At 39.9% G+C, this 18617-nt stretch overlaps 1 protein-coding gene across 3 annotated transcripts; it reads right to left on the bottom strand.

Annotated features, from left to right (window-relative positions):
• Positions 1-991: 991 nt before the first annotated feature.
• ZBTB25 (zinc finger and BTB domain containing 25) lies at positions 992-18510 on the bottom strand. Of its 3 annotated transcripts, XM_037031748.1 has the most exons (4): positions 18176-18510; positions 16992-17537; positions 5816-5995; positions 992-2324 (listed from the first exon to the last, which is right to left on the bottom strand). In XM_037031748.1, exons 3-4 carry the CDS (start codon positions 5986-5988, stop codon positions 1190-1192), a joined length of 1308 nt encoding a protein of 435 aa, XP_036887643.1. In that variant the 5' UTR covers positions 5989-5995; positions 16992-17537; positions 18176-18510; the 3' UTR covers positions 992-1189. The 3 variants fall into 3 exon arrangements, with proteins under 3 accessions (XP_036887643.1, XP_036887644.1, XP_036887645.1); XM_037031749.1 differs by lacking the exon at positions 16992-17537; XM_037031750.1 differs by lacking the exons at positions 16992-17537; positions 18176-18510 and adding an exon at positions 18069-18165.
• Between the last annotated feature and the right edge of the window lie 107 nt (positions 18511-18617).

The raw sequence follows: 18617 nt of genomic DNA, 5'->3' as shown, positions 1-18617 counted from the left end.
CATCAATTTTAATTTTTCTGGGGTTTTAATTTTATAAGTTTCACCACTGTAAAAGGGAGTTAAAAGTTTATTCACAGAGAAAAATCTATCATAGATTTCAGAGTTCCAGGAATTGACTCTATCTACAGTGCTGGTTTTATGGACCAAAAAAAAAAAAGTGAAAACTGTCACTGAAAAATTGCTTTTACACATGATTGTAAGAAGATTAATTTTAACTGAGGGAGCCTAGAAATCCTCTGACACTAAGGGTATAAAGATAATATGTGTTTTAACATTTTCCTTTTTAAACCCATGTAAACTTCTGGTCATAAAAAGAAAAAAAAACCTGAAATTGTTCTTAAAGTCTTTTAGAAAACACATTAGATTAAGGCGACTGCCGGGGTGGGGGGTGGGGCGTCCAGTCATTGCAGGTCCAGTTGAATCTCTGTCTCTGTGTGCTCACCTGTGTGTACGCATCTTAAGGTTACTCTCTTTAGGACTGTTTATGTCTGACTCTTCTCCTTTTCTCTCTTTTAACTAAAACATGCTTTACTAAAAATGAGGTATGCTCACAATGTCAAAAGATAAATAAATGCTATGTAAGATGTTACAGAGCTAGCTAAATAAAACATAATTTTAAAACTACTCATGATTTGAGTAGTTTTAAAGTAGTTTATAGCTATGAGTAGTTATAAAGTAGTTTATAGCTATGCTTAAAACAAACTTTTATATATTATAATACAGTTATGCATTAAAATAACTACTAATTTCCTATATGGAAGAAAATATGTTTACATAACCCTCACACAAGCTTATTCCTGTGAAACATTAGTCAAAAGTGACAGTCCAAAATATTCTTTAAAAAATAGTTCATTTACTTCCTATTAATTTGATTTTACTGATTCTACAACCTGGAAAAACTTAAAAATTCTATAAAATAACTATTTACTCTAAAGTTCCATATTATTATAATGATTTCTGATTTCTAAGTTGTGAGTTAATTTATGAAAAGTTCACAGCCCTAATTGAAGTTTGTTTTAATAGCCATGAATTAATACCTCACAATAAGGAGACCTGATAAAAACAGTGTTAAAACTATGAATAAATGGTAAAGGAAAAATTATTTTCCTTGCGGAGGAAAATAATTTATGAATAAAAAAACACATATGAATTTGTCAGAATGGATATGAAAATTCTGAAGGAGAAACTGCTACTCAACTAGGATAGTGTCCACGTTTGCTTGTGTGAACTCGGATTCTAAGGCACAAGATGAGTCTAACTGCTCCTGTGACAAGCGGGAACTTTTCAGGGGGACATCCGACCAGCCATCGCAACATGGCTGGAATCTCTGAGCTAACGCATTACCAAACCTTTGGCATCGGTTATGTCTGAAAGATTTACCTTTGTGTGAATACATGTGTTCCAGCAATTGGCTCTTTCGGAGAAATTTATGACCACAGATGGTACAGCTGATTTTTCTTTTTCTTGAAAAAGAAAAATTACAGTTTAATTCTACTGGCTCTGTGTCTTTGGAGATCAAAGACACTTGACTGATCTGCAAAGGCTCTGTGGTCCCACGGTTTGAGTGGTCAGGCTGTTGCTCATTCTCCTTGACAATGAAGGAGCTGAGCCTGCGACATTCAAGAGCCTCGCTATTTTCATTAAGTGGATGCACTTCACCAAGGTCATTACTTTCCAGAATGGAAGCAGGGACACCAAATGGCAGGGATCCAGACACATGGGTATGGAGATGTTGCCTTAGGTTACCACGGGAATCAAAACGTTCTCCACAGTAATGGCATAAGTGAATTTTGATATTATTTTCGGTGAAAGTGGGGCCTGTCATCTCGGATGAGGATGAGGAATGACTCTGGGGGATCACAGATTCTGGGTCACATCTTTCCTGCTTGATGGACACTGGAGGCTTCTGGTGTTCCTCCAAGGCCTGGGCGGCAGGATGGGCTCTCTGCTGGTCAGCAGTGCCATCATCCAGCCCAATAGCGAGAGAAAGCTGTAACTGGGGGTGTTCACCCTGGACAGCAGCTCTGTTTCCACTGTTACTGGAAGGTGCTTCTTTGACCTCCAGCCCTTGTTTGACAGCTGGTTTGTGGGTTGTTGAGATTTGAATGCCATACAAATTTGAGGACTGCACAGTCTCTGGTGAGAACACTTGATTCATTTCGGTTGCAATGTGAGAAAGGTAGTCGGCGTGAAGAAACCGAATCCCTTCCTCCAAACGGCTGTGATCCACAATCTGTTTAGGCCCTTTCCCGGTGTACATAATGTGCAACAAATAGCTGAATATGTCAGGTTGGATGTCAGTTGGTTGTATTTTTATGCATTCACTGTTAAAAACAAAAAATAGACCCACACAAAATGAAACAACCTAGTTGGCCTTTCACTTAACAGTATACGGTCTCAGGCTAAAGCAAAATTTTCCTAAGAAGTTCAAATGTAGCAATCTGACTTGATGAAACACAGTAACAAAGGCTTAAATTTCCACTGTATACCAGTTTTATGGCCCAGCAACAAGTCTCCATGTATCCGATCTACACCTAAAGTTAGGAAACAGATATTCTCATTTGTTCAACAGTTATGCAGTGATTCCTAAGTGATACTAGCTGCCAGGGAGTAGAAAAATTATGAATAAAATAAGTACCCCACTCTTATGGAACTTAACAATCTACTGAGTGTGTAGCCAAAAGAACCAAAACCAGAGACTCAAGCAAATACCCATACACCAACTTCAATACAGCATTATTCATATTAGCCAAAAGGTAGGAACAACGCAAGTGTCCATCAACAGATGGACAGATAAACACAACATGGCTTACACGTACAATGGAATACTATTCAGCCACAAAACAGAATGAAGTCCTGATACACGCTATAATATGGATGAACCTTGACAACATTATGCTAAGTGAAATAAGCCAGACACAAGAGGACAAGTTTTGTATGCCACTTATAAAAAATAACAAAACAAACAAGTGAGCAAAACGGAACCAGAGACACTGAAATAAAGAACAAACTGGCAGTAACCAGAGGGGAGTGGGGAGGGAAATAACAGCAGAAAGAAGGGGAAGGGTCATGAATGAATGTGTATGAAGGACCTGTGGACAAAGAAGCCAACGGAGGTAGGATTGAGGGCAGGAGGTGATGATGGGTTGGGCAGGGAAAAGTAGTGGTGGGCAAATGGAAACAACTGTGTTAGAATATTAATGAAAATGACTTAAAAAAGAAATTTCTAGAATGGACAAATTCATAAAAATAGAAAGTACTTTAGGTTACTGGGAGCTTGTGGAAGTGGTGGTGGCGGTGAGGAATTATTACTTAATACGTACGGTTTCTGGGGTGATGAAGAGTTTTAGAAATCAATAGTGGTGATGGCTGTACAACAGTGTAAATGTAATTAATGCTAATTAATTGTACAATTAAAAGTGGTAAAAACAAAGTATATATTATACATAGTTTATAACAATAAACATATTAAAATTTAAGAGTGTATTAAAATTGGTAATGTTTAAAATTTAAATTACATTAACCTTATTTTGTCTTCCAAACCATAATAACATGTCTACTGTTCAAATCACAAATGAATATGGGGATAATGTTGAAAAGCTTTAATATAAGGCCAAAGCCTATTTTTTACATATGAATCTAGAAATCAGATAATAAATGGAAATAACTATGTAACAAGAAATCAGGAAACACCCTGAAAATTTAGGATAAAGACAATCTGAAGGAAGCATTGGATATCAGGGAACAATGGAATCAGTCAGTGGACGACCCTCCCTGCAACAGAAGTCTGTGTGAATGCATCAGAAAGCACTGAGGGTCAGTATGCAGACAACTCATTTCCTGAGTCCTGTTATCTTGGGCTTCTCTCTCTGGCTTTACTCTTAGCTCTGACCCGCCTACTTCCATGGTCTGTGGCAGGGTTTTTTATATCAGCAGAGTTCTGTTAACTAAGGATTTTCAGTTGCTCAACAGATACCACATGGCAGGTTGCCACCTTTGTATTTCCTGGATTTAGCATGGTGCCCAGTCCACAACAGGCACTGAACCAACTCATAGCTCTCAGACAAGACTGATGTGAAGGTAGTGTTTCTAATCTAGTGTCTACATTGACACAGGTCGGAGAGGAAACTTTCCGACATGGCAGAAAAGGCTACCAGTCCCCCACTCTATCCTCTCTGCTTTGTGCCATACATTCCAGTCATTCTGATCTAGCCTGGTTCATATCTGCCTGTTTTCATGCACGTTTTCCTCTACCTTCAGTGAACTTTCTTGCATTACTCTTCAACACCTGAAAAAGAATTTCTGATCCTTCAAGATCCAGGACCTCTATAATACCTGTTCCACCCTTCTCAAAATAAGGCTACTGACACTTTACTACTTTACCTTGTACAATACTTATCACACTAATTACTTTTTAAGATTTTTATTTATTTATTTTTAGAGAGAGGGGAAGGGAAGGAGAAAGAGAGGGAGAGAAATATCAATGTATGGTTGCCTCTCATGTGTCCCCTGCTAGGAACTGGCCTGCAACCCAGGCATGTGCCCTGACTGGGAATTGAACCACGATACTCTTGTTCGCAGGCCTGTGCTCAATCCACTGAGCTACACCAGCCAAGGCTTATCACACTAATTATTAATAACAGCAGCTAACGGCACAAAGCTCCTGTTCTAAGCATTTGAATATTACTAATCCATTTAATCTTCTCAATATCATGGGTGGATATACTATTCTAATGTTTTACAGAGAAGGAAACTGGGGCACAGAGAGATCAATTACACTGCAATTTTCTTTACATGTGTTATCTCCCTATTAGACTACAAATTTCTTGAAGGCAGGGAGCATAACTTATCCGCTACTGGGGTCTAGTACAGTGACTGATATGTAAGTCTTCAATGTAAGTCTTCAATCAATAGTTGACCCTGGCTGGTGTGACCCAGTGGATTGAGCATGGGCCTTACGAACACAAGTGTCGCCAGTTTGATTCCCCGTCAGGGCACATGCCTGGGTTGCAGGCCAAGTCCCTAGTGCAGGTGTGCGAGAGGCAACCACACATTGTTTCTCCCCACCTCTTTCTCCCTCCTTTCCACTCTCTCTAAAAATAAATAAAATCTTTAAAAAAATAGTTGAATAAATTAACAATTTAAAAAATGTATAATTAAGGCTGGAAGCTTAAGTATTTCATGTAAGGTCCTTTAAAAAAACATAGTATTCTGTCACTTTCAACCTAGGATGGATTGAAGCTATTTTTTACCAAGAGCTCAGAATTTGAATACCACTTCCCAGCCCTCCCCCTACATACCTACCATGCTGGGGTAGCACACATTCAAAAAGTTTTTGGAAAAATATTTGAAACAAGTGACCTTTCAACTGTAGTATGAAATATAAGGTGGGTAGAATTATGACACTGAAACCTTGCTATGGAAGCGTTATAGAATAGAAATCAATAACTTAGTGATTAAGAGCACAGAACTTAAAGAGCCCAGATCTACTTTTGAGTCTAACTTAGTAGCTGTATAATCCTAGATAGGCAAGTGATGTAGTAACTGAGTCTCGATTTCCTTTTCTCTGAAATAGTATGGACAACAGTAGAATTTACATCAGGTATGAGATAAGCCTTCAATAAATTTGAACTATTATTGTTTTTATTCTTATGGATCCTCCATAGTGCATTTAATTACTAATATTTAAATATATAAATTACAATTTCTTCTTAAGGTGACTCCATAGTGAAGGATTCTTCCAAAGGATGTTATAATAAGGTTTAGACATGCCATAATATTAAAACTCTTCTGATTTACAAAAGCGCATCCTTACCTTGTTTGATGAATAAATATCATCTTAAAGTAGTTAGAAAAAGCAGCAAGCACCGCTCTGTGGGCTTTGAAGTAAACATCTCCGATAGCAACTGTGCAGTCACACAGAAAACCAAATTCCCGCTGCATGTTCAGCTGCTGCAGAAGGACAAGGCTATGGCTAGCTGTCTCCATTGTGGCTCTGAATAAAAGGAAATATAAAGATTTTTTTCTTTTTACAAAATTGGCTACATTTCACACAGACCTCCAGGGAACAAAAAGACCTAAATAAATTTAAATGAAATTATTCAGCCATTTTTAAAAACTTTATTTTCAATTACATTGTATATTCAGTACTACTTTGTATTAGTTTCAGATGTACAACACAGTGATCAACAATTTTTTATACTATTAATTTCACCCCAAACCTAGCTAACCCTAAATCTATTTAATATAACAACTGATACCAACTCCACTGAAACCATAAATATTTATAGGTTTTTTCCCATCTGTTAAGAACACGGCTTGGTATGAGTGACGTGTACACGAGCAAAAGGCAGGCCTGTCCTTTTTTAAAATACATGCAACCACAATGTTTTTAGTCCTCAGTTTCACTGGAGAAATGGGAATGAGACATTGATCATTGCCTCAGAGCTAAATAAGTGAGGTGAAAAGCACCTTGTAATTTTTTAAAATATTTTTAAAAGATTTTATTTATTTATACTTAGAGAGAAGGGACGGGAAGGAGACAGGGAGAGAAATATCCATGTGGTTGCCTCTCATGAGCCCCCACTGAGGACCTGGCCCACAACCCAGGCATGTGCCCTATCAAACTGGCAACCATTCCGTTTGCAGCCTGCACTCAATCCACTGAGCTACACCAGCCAAGGCAAAAAGCACCTTGTAATTGAAATGCCTATTCAAATGTTAGCTATAAATGTTAATAACATAAAAGTGTGTCCTGGCTGGGCTAGAGATGTCACTGCCCCTTAGTGATCGATCCTGTGTGCTTAGGGGATACTGACCTCCTATCATACAATGTTTGGGAAATTTACCAGTCACAATAGGGTCAGGAGCCCCTAAAACAGACATCAAGCGCCATCCCCTGATTTACGCGGGGCCTGGGAGCCACATGGGAAAGACCCTAAACCCTGAACTGAACTGGATTCAGACACATAACAAGTGTGGAGGGTCTTGAAGGAAGTAGAATGCAGGACGGGTGCATTGGCCTCAGGGAGAAAAATCATGCATGAGGAAGAACATGCAAAAGAATTCTGGCAGAGAAGTCTAGTGTGAGTACAAGGACATTCAAGAGTGCTGTGGTTTCCGAGAGCTGGGAGGCTGTGCTTCACCGCCTTCTCCACCCCAACTGTGCAGACTGCAGAGAACCCTGGAGCTTTGGCACAGCGGGTATCACTGTGGGGTGGGAGAACCTCTTCTTAAAAAGCAGATCCTAAAAAGAGAATGAAGTTTCCTTATTTGCCAGAGAGACCCAGGGGTAAGGAAGGTAGTGACTAGAGTGTGGGGTTAGCAGGCTGGACACTGGCAGTAGCTTTGGCAGCAGACAGCTGAGTGATTGATAATAACTAAAATAAAAATAGCTGACACTGTATAGAGCTTCCTATTGTCAAGCAATTTTCACTCATTTAATTTGCAGTACAAGCCCATGAGAAAGGGAATACTCAGTGAATCTTACAAATGAAGAAACTGCATCAGCACAGAGAGTTAGTTTACTCAAGGTCACCCTGCTACTAAGTGGCAGAGCAGGGATTCAGAATGGGCACTAGACTCCAGTACTCAAATATCCCCTCCCTCTCCCTGTCCCTCTCCCTCCCTCTTCAGAGGGAACATGACGAACTGACTGCAGGAGCCAGGGGAACGGTCTGGATTACACATCAAGGCACTCCAGGAAACCTAAGGAATATGTGGAGTGAAATATTTGCTTCTAGGAGGGAAACTAGGGAGCAGGGAGTTAAGGATGGAGGGAGCTGTACTGTTTAACTTGAAAAACCCTCTTATGGAAGTTTTATTTTATAAATACATATCTACATGTATTCCTTCCCCCCTCATTTTTAAAAATTTTATTTCCAAAAGGTACAGGGAACAATGTAACAAACACTTACCCACCCCTAAGCACAGAAAGTGAACATAATAAACAAGGTAGAGACCCCTGGCATCTCCCTCTCATTCTGTGCCTCCAACTGCCTTGCCTCCAAAGGTAACAGCCATCCTGAATTTGGGGTTTGTGGCTCTCTTGTATATTGTCACAACATCACAGCAGAGGTATGGATCCCTTAAGAAGGTATGGTACTGGCCCTGGCTGGTGTAGCTCAGTGGATTGAGCGCGGGCCTGCGAACCACAAGATCGCGGTTCGATTCCCAGTCAGGGCACATGCCTGGGTTGCAGGCGAGTTCCCGGCCCCTGGCAGGGGACACACAAGAGGCAACCACACATTGATATTTCGCTCTCTCTCTCTCTCTCCTTCCCTTCCACTCTAAGATAAATAAATAAAATCTTTAAAAAAAAAAAAAATAAAAAATAAAAAAAAAAAAAAAAAAAAAAAGAAGGTATGGTACTGTTTTGCATGTTTTAAAGTTTTGTATAAATAGAAATATACTTTAGGAATCCCGCAACTTACTTAATCCTACATTCATTACTTTTAAAAATCCTACTTACTCAAAAATAATTTCCCCCAATTAAAAAAATAAAAAGAAAACTTTTACCCTGTACATTCTCATTTTTAAAAGCCTTTAAGTAGCAATGAAATGAAAAATAACAAGATAACAAAACCTACAGAGACTTGAGCCAACTGCTAAGAATGTAAACAAGATCCAATTGTGGATATTGTTCCAAAAGGCCATTAAACCAAAAGTGATTACTTATTATATTGACCACATTTCTCTGATTCTAAAACACTCAATTTATAGGGAGACTAAAAAAATAAAATAAACTCTATATTGGAGATTTCAGTATGTGAAAACATGTCTTAGAATTAATGAAAATGGATAAAATTGAAGTGCTTTAAGCTAGCCTAAAAATTGTCTCCAAAAACTCCGACCATAAACATTTTCACCTGTTCTTTGTGTGTGTGTAGCACATTAGTATAATGGACTATTGACCATATGGAAATGCAAATGGCACACTAAAAAGCTAACCACATATTTAAAAAATCTTGTGGTTAATGGTCTATGAGTAATGGTTAAACTCACTTATTGAAAAACTACTTATTGAAGAGAAAATTAATAACAAATATTTGAAAGCATGTATTACACAAAACATGAGGACAGAAAAAAATTACATAGATGCTGCAATCAAGATTATAGGCTAATAGGGGAGATAAAACAGTAATTACAACATGAAGTGATAAGCACCATAGAACAGTTTGGAGCACGTTACGTGAGGGGGAGATAAATAACAGATAAACAACAGGTGACCCAGGGGAAAATAAGCCATTTGAACTGGATTTCGATGAATCCAGGAGAACATAGCATTGCAGGGAGAAAAAAAACAGAATGAGTGAAAGAACAGGGAGTGGTATATATAGATAACGGAAGAATTCGGTTTGGTGCAGAGAAAACAAAAGTGAGTAATGAGATGGGGTTAGCTCACAGAGGGTGCTGAATGTAAAACTACAAGGTGCCCCAGGGGTGTTTGAAATGGAGAACTCTACGAGGATGTTTTCTGGGGGAGAACAATGTAGTAGTTAGGCTCAAGCTCTGCAATCAGACACCTTGGCATCCAGCTCTGCCACTTAGCTGTGTGGTCTTCACAAGACTCGACACTCTGGGCTTCTGTTTCACTTACAAAAATATGGGTAATTTAAGTGTCTGCCTCACAGGTTGTTATCTAGATTTGGTAAGATGATGCATATAAGCACTTGGAAATAGTGGGTACATAGAGGGTAAGTGTTCAATTAATAGCAATCGTCATCCTCACCACCACCATCATAGGCATCTGAGTCGAATGGTCAGTCTAGTAGCAATGTATTAAAAAAAGATCAGCAAGGGGAAGGAATGGAGAAATAAAGACCAGCAAGGAGCTTACTACAATACCCAAGTAATGGTACAAATGAAGGAAGAAATATAAGACATACCAGATGAAGAACTGACATGACTCGGCAGGCAGGCTGGATGTGGTCAGCCAGAGAAGACCAAGTCAAAGATGAGTCTCAGTATTCCAGCTTGGTTAATTGGAAGCATTTGTTCATTCCTTCAGGTCATATTTGCACAGTAAGTGTCATGTGCTAGATGTTGATATTTTTAAAAAGGCAGAGTCTCAGAATGCCAAAGAAGAGACATGGAAACTGGATTGATAGGAGACAAGTTTCACTTTGGACACATTGAGTTCAAGGTGTTTACTCCAGGACATCTGAGTTTAAGTGCCTAGTGATCAATGAAGGGAAAATATGCTAATCTGATGCTCTAGAGAGAACAGGGCTGGAAAGGTAGAGGAGGTCCTCTGAAATGATAAGGCTGCTATCACCAGGAGTGAATGAGATTATTGAGTAAAATTACAGAAGCTAAGAATAAATTCTTGAACAACACACAAAAAAGATGCAGTAAGAGGGATAGGAGAAATAAGAAAATGTTCTGTAATTGAGTGAAGATAAGGGAGGTGAAGGAAAGGTGAGAACCTTGGCAGGAGGAGGTGTCAATGGTAGAAAATGCTGCAAAGAAACAGGTGGATGAGGCCCATTACAACACCCCGAAGAGATTTCTAGTGACCTCAGAAAATAGCAAGAGCAACGTATCTGACTGCAAGGGGGATGTGAGAAAGCAGCTGTAAGGGGTAGATACAAACAGGACAGGACAGTGAAGATGCTGCAGATTGAACACAGCTTTCAGGCTAAAGAGTGGAACCTCTAGAAGCCAGAAGGAGTGCAATGAGAAATAGAAGTATAGCAGCTAATCAGGGAGAGGAGAGATTTTTTTCTGACAATGGAAAGGAAATGGATGGCTCAAGGACAAGAGAATTCAAAAGTATTCTTTTAGATGGCATTGATTTACAAATTAGAAGTCAGTCCCCATGCAGAGGGAAGAGGTGTCTAGGCCTTGAAAGAAACCTAGAGCAATAATCCCTGATGCTAACACAGAACATTGAAGATTATACAGAGAACTTTCACTTATACTTCCTTCTGCTTTAATTTCTATTCATCTAACTTCAAGTTCACAGACTTCATCATTTCTAATCTATTAAACCAACTCGGTGAATTTTTTAATTGCAGGTAGTATATTTTCAGGTCAAATTTTTCACCTTATTCTTTGTTAAATTTCTATTTCTCTGCTGAGGTTTTCTACTTGTTCACACATTACCACTTTATTTTGCTTTATATCCATGGTCACAGTTGTAGCAGCTGCTTTAAACCTTCTCTACCAAACCCAGCCTCTGGGTTATCTTGGTGTCCATTAACCAGGGTGGTAATTTCCGTTTTTTCCATATGTGTAGTCATTTTGGATACCATCCTAGACTTTCTGATTACTAAAGATTTTAGTTAGATTCTGTAATATTTTTCCGAGGAGTACTGAAGTTTTTGCAGACAATTAACTAGGCTGGACTTAAACTCCAAGTTCTGCCTCCCTACGTATGGTTCAGATTTTTCAGTGTTAGGAGTGCTGTTTGAAGGATATTCAACACATGCATAAAAATACGTATAGGGGTTGGCAAGAGATTTGAGCTGAGTTTTATATGCAAGAGTTAGTACTTTCACTCATCTTTTTTAGGATTTTCCTGCTTACTTTGCAGCTTGTGTGGACACTCTTAACTGTCCTCTTTTCTTCAGGCAAGTCAGATGATAGGTTATTAGCTCAGCTTTAGTCACCGCCTCATGTCCCCAGCGGGGACCTTCTCTCAGGATAACAGCCACAGAGGTGGAAACCCGTCCACTGCCGCTCCACATACAGACTGCATTCGGGTTTCTGCCAGCATGTTGTCACTCGTGAACGGCATCCAGTAGTTTTTGAAAACATTTTTTCCAAGTTTCTAGTTTTTATCTCAATAAAACTATAAATTTTCATTTTATAAATCTCATCTTACCAGGAGCTATTCAGTAATTACTTTTTACCAGCAGTTCTAAAAAGTTCTGGTCTCAAAATCCATTTACACTACCGAAGTATTACTGCCTGGGAANACTGCATTCAGGTTTCTGCCGCCATGTTGTCACTCGTGAACGGCATCCAGTAGTTTTTGAAAACATTTTTTCCAAGTTTCTAGTTTTTATCTCAATAAAACTATAAATTTTCATTTTATAAATCTCATCTTACCAGGAGCTATTCAGTAATTACTTTTTACCAGCAGTTCTAAAAAGTTCTGGTCTCAAAATCCATTTACACTACCGAAGTATTACTGCCTGGGAACAGCTGTTGTTTATGTGGGTTATGTCTGTCAACAGTTACCACGTGAGAAATTGAGAAATTTTTTAAATTTAATTTATTTAAAACAATAAACCCATTACATATTAACATATTTTCTAAATATGTATTTTTAAATTAAAAAATTTATTTACATTTTAGAAAAAGGGAGAGTAAAGAGAGAGAGATCAATTTGTTGTTTCACTTATTTATTCATTCATTATTCGATTCTTGTATGTACCCTCACTGGGGCTCGAACCCATAATGTTGGTGTTTCAGGACGATGCTCTAACCAGCTGGGCTACCCATCCAGCCAGGGCACAACATGCATTTTTTTTTTAAGTATTAAGGGTAGCATTGTTTTACATTTCACAATCCTCTTTTAACACCTGGCTTTAAAAAATACAGCTGGGTTTTTCCCCCCCATGCTTCTGCATTCAATCTGTTGCCACGTGTTCTGGTTCATGTATATTGAGAATTTGGCCTTGCAAAAGAGAGATCCTTGTAGACACACAGAGAGGGTTTCAGGAGTGGTCCTTGGACCACACTGTGAGAAATCTGCCCTATATATTTTTGACACTATGCGCTAACAAAGCAGGTACTAAAGTAGGCCCATGTAATGGTAGAGGAAACATGGGCTCAGAGAAGGCAGGAAAGGTACCCAAAGCCTGACAGCTAGCTATTAGATGACATTGGTAGTACTTCAAGTCTGGCTATAAACTCAATGCCATTTCTTCAAAATCCCCATCTAGAACTTTCAGCATACATTGATGGCAGATTTTACAAATACATGAAATGAAATAGGGGGATAAATTATCCAAGTTTCTGAAATGAAACAAATTCAGATTAATTTTTTTAAACAAAAGCAACTTATAAACGCAACAAGTTCATGCAAACTTATTTGCATAATAATAGACCTTTGATATTCGAAAGTAACACAACCAGATTTACCTCAGGTCAATAGAACCAATCCATCAGAGCTACTGAGAACATTTTCTAACACAACCTACTTTACAAATTATAAGTTGGGTTGTTTGTGTAGCTTTTGCTCATCATTTCTTTGATCATCAATTTTATTTTCTCTGGTATGTGGAACAACCAGTTTCTTACACACACAGAAAGATGTTAGAAGTTACATTTGAGAATTTTGGTGTAAATTTTAGGATGTGAGAGAGGTTGCAGAAAAAATAATTTATCACTTTATTATACTTACAAATACAGGAGCCAAAAATGTAAAAGTACTAAATCTTAACATGTTTTATCTGTTATCCAAGTAGTATTTATATTACAATAGAGTTAGCGCTGATATTTAAGAGACACTACAAAAACCTTTTTTATTGACTAGACAGACCGTGGTGACTCTGGATTAGCTCAAAATAAGTAGACTAGAACAGCTTTATACTAGTGTCCATGTTTGTTTAATTCAAAGTTAGCTTGATATTCAACATCTTCGGTTGTTTTTTTTTCAATCTATTGTATTAGTTAGACTGGACTCTCAGACCCATAGTAGCCAGAATGATGTCCTGGAATAAATAGCTTTTCATTCTCTCAGGCTGTAAGAATCTTTAATAAAGAAAAGATCAAAAGGATTAAGACATCTGTTTCTGTAGAAAACAAATAGTCTTAGATATTTTCTCTAAGAAAATAGAGAAAATATTTTTCTATTCTATTTCCACATACTAGGAACCACAAAATATTTTTGTGGTTCCTACCACTGTGACTTTATTATTAATTATTAAAACAAGGAGACAGGAAAGTTGGCAAACGAACGTGTATAGCTTTTTTGAAATACTCACTCATGGCTATAAATACAAAGGTAAAAGCCGCTATATTCAAATTGCCACACGATAAAAGATTTTATACTATGATTTTAACTTCTTAATGGTACATTCACATGATTGTGAGGGTGTAACCTAGATAAAGATTGTTTGCACATATAATTTTATCCTGGAATAGTGGCTCCTACTTAGCTGACTGTATGATAACATTTTCCATGCAGAGTTGGACTGAAGCCTTCTGACTGAAGCCAGATTAACCCAAATGCAACTGCTGGGGCGAGACACAGATCCTTTTTGAAAAAGCTCTGCAGGTGATTCTAGTAAGATACCTTAGTTAAGAGCCACTGCATTATTATAAGAGGGGACAAAAAAAACCTCTAGAAAATACTTTCACACTCTAAAATTATAGAGAAAAAGGAAAATTTCACAAGTGCTCAAAATGTGGGAATTATACCAATTGCAGGGAGTAAGCTAAAATCAACAATTATAATGCTAATTATAACTTTAAACTAAAAAATTAGCCAGATTAAGAAACAAAAGTGCTCCCAAACTAGTAGGATGGGCACTGGGGATCGAAGAGGAACACACTGTTTTCAGACTTCTTTTTAAAAAGTATTTATGAAAAAGAGATATTTACTCTCTTCTTACCATTACACCTAGTTTCATAATATCCAAAAATGATGTGTAAATTCCAACTCTGAAAATATTGGCCAAGGTAAAATCTGCAGTAATTCTGGGCACTTGCTTATAAAAATCAGAGAGTATTACAGAAGAGGGTAAGAAGCAGACGTGGTAAACGATACAGGAAGAGCAGTTATGCTCTAGAAACTTTTAACGGAACGGGGAAACGTTGGCTTGGGGCCTCCTGCCTGTTGGCAGACACAGCCGGCCTACCCTGCATCTCCAACCCCCACCTAACCAACATGTGAGACGTCTGATAAAGCCACCGGCAAACAAAAAACACTAACACCGCTCAGTGCCAATTGCTACTGGACCTGAAAAAAAATCAGAATCTGTGAAGGAAAGATTCTTCTTAGCCTATTAAAAAAAATAATAGTAGTGTTTTTTTTAAATAAAAAGACTTCATTTCCGAAAGAAAAAATAAGGTACTAAAAGGACAGGAGAAAGTTGGAAAATGACAGTGTAGTACAGATCTCGAATACAGTACAAGCAAGAATGATTGTAACTTCTGCATATAGGTAAACCACACTTCCTCTGCCACAGATGTTCCCCTAACATGTTACCCACACGGACTAATGAAACCCTTTGCCTAATGTGCCTGGAGTTTTTCAGAAAGAACAAGTCACTGTATACTGATTTGTAACCAGGGAAGAAATGAATTAGAAAAATACCAAAAATAACTAATAACACCACAAACATTTTTCTAAATATTAAAAAAATTCCTGCTAGCAAAGGGTAAGCAGAAGTATTAATACATTCAATGATCCTGAAATTGATATTTGATGTAAACACTTTATTTCCCCTTCCTCCACTCTTGTTAAGCAAATTCAAGTAGCAATAATCGCTTCTCTATACTAGAGAGAACTCCGTGATCAATAGCTACTATTACAATAAGTAAATACTATGTGCAAAACCTTGTGCTAAGCGCTCTATGCACATTATGTCTTTTAACCCTCACCATGGCTGTGTGTTCTTTTCTTTCCATTTTACAGACGAGGAGAAACCTAGGCTCAGGACACACAACCAGCAAAGGGTATGAAGTGGGGATCAAATGTTAGGTCTGACTCCGTAGCCTGCACTTCTAACTACAAACTGAAGTGGTATTTTTCTCAGCATCCTTTTATCAAAAGACTGAAGTTCACACGCACTTTGGAATATGCAGAAAGGGAGCACAGGAAGTGGTATAGAAGCACTTTATAATTTATCAAGATAAGAGCACCTGCTCTGCCTTTTTAAGACCAGAAAAAAAAAACCTGCAATAATATAAAACCCCCAACTCTTTTCTGGCCCTGTTATTACTAAAATGGACAACTTTTTCTTTAACAAGATGGTCAAGCAGCACCTACACACCACAGTACATAAATCACTTTGGTTTAGCGGTGGGGAGGGCATTATGCAACACTTCCCAGCACAGCACTCACCAGGATATTTTACCGCCAAGACACTTAGGCCCCTCCTCCCCAGCTAGACAGCCTGGCTCCTTCATATTCCCCTCAGGAGATAGGGTGGAAGCACACAGCTCCACTTTCTAAGGCACAGAGGGCAGCTGAAAGTCCTGCTCAACCTCTCTGGGCAACCACAGGCGCCAATAAATCAGCCACAGGCAATTTCTCTCACCCCCCTCCTTCCTGGCTTGAAGTGGTAGTGAGATACAGTGCAAAAGAGCACAGACCAGCCTTGGGAGATAAGTGATCTAGGCTTGAATTTTACAGCAAATGGCTGCATCACTGAAGCCATGTAATTCTCTGAGCCTATTTCCTTGACTGTTTGTAATATGGAGACAATACTACCTCCTTTTGGTAAATATTTGAAATTCATCTATGAAAACAGCTAGCCACTGCAGGTACTTAATAAACAGCAACCAAACCTGAGCTGAATCCATCTCCATTACCTCCAAATATTGCTGAGATATTCAGTACCCTGAAAGGGCTGGGCAAAAACAGTGTAGCAAGTCATGTGAAGTCCCTCCCTCCTTCCTGGCTGACCATTCAGGTGACTTTTCACTGCTTCGAGATAACCTATCTATTAGTATTAATCTATTCCACGTCCTGTCCCATCATTGTTTTGTTCCCTATCAAAGAGCTGATGTCCGATAATAGATTAACAGTTTACTCTTAATTAAAACATGTCCACATTACTAAAGAGGACTTTGATGCCTTAACTTTAAGGAAACGATGCTGCAAATGTTGGTTAATCTTGCAGAGAAGAGGGCTAAAGGGGGCTGGGGTGAGGAGAGGGTGCGGGAGAGGGCAGCTTTGAACTCCAAAGTACATCACAGCCATTCTATTTCACCTAGAAATAGTGCCAACCCCATTTCTTAAAATACCAAAGCCATCACACACTGGCCAAGCCGGATTCCTAAATAATCTGGATCAAGGCGAGCACAATCACCTCTGGCAGACAGCCTCTACAGTGCATGGGTTAAACTGGCACTGCTGCACTCCTGGTGCGATAGAGAGCACAACGAGCAAGGTGTCCAGAACTGATGAGTCCAATTACTCAAGAGGTGCAGGACTCAATCAAGCTACACACTTGCTCTTTAGGTCGGGTGTCCTCATATGTAAAATAAGAGGGATGAACTTGCTTTCCTGTAAGGGCCCTTTCAGCTTTAAAATCTGTGACTACAAAGTGTACTTTACACCCTTGACAAAATCCTGTGCACAATTTTACCAAAAAGACTTGATTGTCAAGAGAATGAATGTCAAATTTAATCCCTTGAGGGAAACCAGGCATTACTTTATGAAACATAGTAGGTGCTGTCAAGTTCAGGGGCTGCCTATGCAGCTCGATAACAGCTTGTTTTCTCCACATAAGTGCTAGCTAGGGAAGGAAGTGATAGATGGGGCAAGCTTTAAAAAGAAAAACTGGCCCTGGTTGGGAATCTCAGTTGGTTGGAGTATCTTCTGGACGTTTCAGGTTCCATCCTGAGTCAGGGCACTGCAAGAAGCAACCAATGAATGCATAAATAAATGACAACAAAACTGATGTTTTTCTCTCGCTCTCTCTCTCTAAAGTAAAAAAGTAAAATTACAAAAAGAGAAAACTGGATATGCTTAGAATGAGATTCATATAAGCGAAAAAAAGAGAAATGAATTATGGGACCAGAGGGGTACTTCCGGCTCTAAAAACAAGGTAATCACAAATGACGGTGGGAAGAAAGAGGGAGGACATTGGCCTCTTTGGGATGCACCTGGAAACCCACCCACTCGCTAAAGGGTCAGCTCGGCAGTCTGCAGAACGCCGCACGCTAGTCGGGGCTACCCGCGCGGAGTCGCAGCCCGGCCAGCATCAGGCGTCCTCGCGCGGAGTGGTCCTAGCCTGCTTCAGGCCCCGACAGTGCCTTGTGCGTACAGCTAAGGGCGGCTATGGGCATCCTCGGCCCAGAGCTCACTCGGGGTTGCCATTTTCCTCCTTGCCCTGATGGACATGTCAAACAGACCAAAAACACCCCTCTCCCCTGCTACTTGCATCTGTTCCACGACCGGCGCAGCTGCAGGCCGCCGCCACCCCAGGCGGCTCCCGGCGGGAGGGACTGAGCCTGGAGCAGCCCACAAGGGCCGAGCTGCGTCGCTTACCCAGACGCCGCTGGGGCGGCCAGCCGGCTCCTCCTTGCGGGAGGGGCGGCTCCCGCGCCGCAAGCGTCACGCGGCGGCGCCAGCTCACGCACCCCGCGGTCCAGTCTCGCGCGGCTTCCCGCGCCGGCCGCCCCGTGGTGAGCCCACGTGACAGCGCACCCGGTAGCAGGGAAAGAGGGGCGCAAGGGCAGAGTGTGCGTGCGTGCTTACGTGAGAGCCCGCCCACTCTCTCAAGTGGCCAGGAGGGGTTGGCTAGCGCTCGGCCGCCTTCGCCACAGTCCTCAGTTGTGACTCTGTAGGCGGAAGCGTGGAGAGGAGCCTGGGCGTTACATGCTCCCCACACACAACCGCGTGACCTGGGGACTTTCCCCAGAATGTGCAAAAGCATGGGCACCCCTTCAGTTCGGGAGTGGGGGTGGGGAAGGATGCGCTCGCGTGTTCA

This window comes from Sturnira hondurensis, unplaced genomic scaffold, assembly GCF_014824575.4.
Source record: "Sturnira hondurensis isolate 20B ecotype Veracruz unplaced genomic scaffold, ASM1482457v3 Scaffold0021143, whole genome shotgun sequence".
Taxonomy (NCBI): domain Eukaryota; kingdom Metazoa; phylum Chordata; class Mammalia; order Chiroptera; family Phyllostomidae; genus Sturnira; species Sturnira hondurensis.
This window is presented reverse-complemented; position numbering and strand designations above follow the sequence as displayed.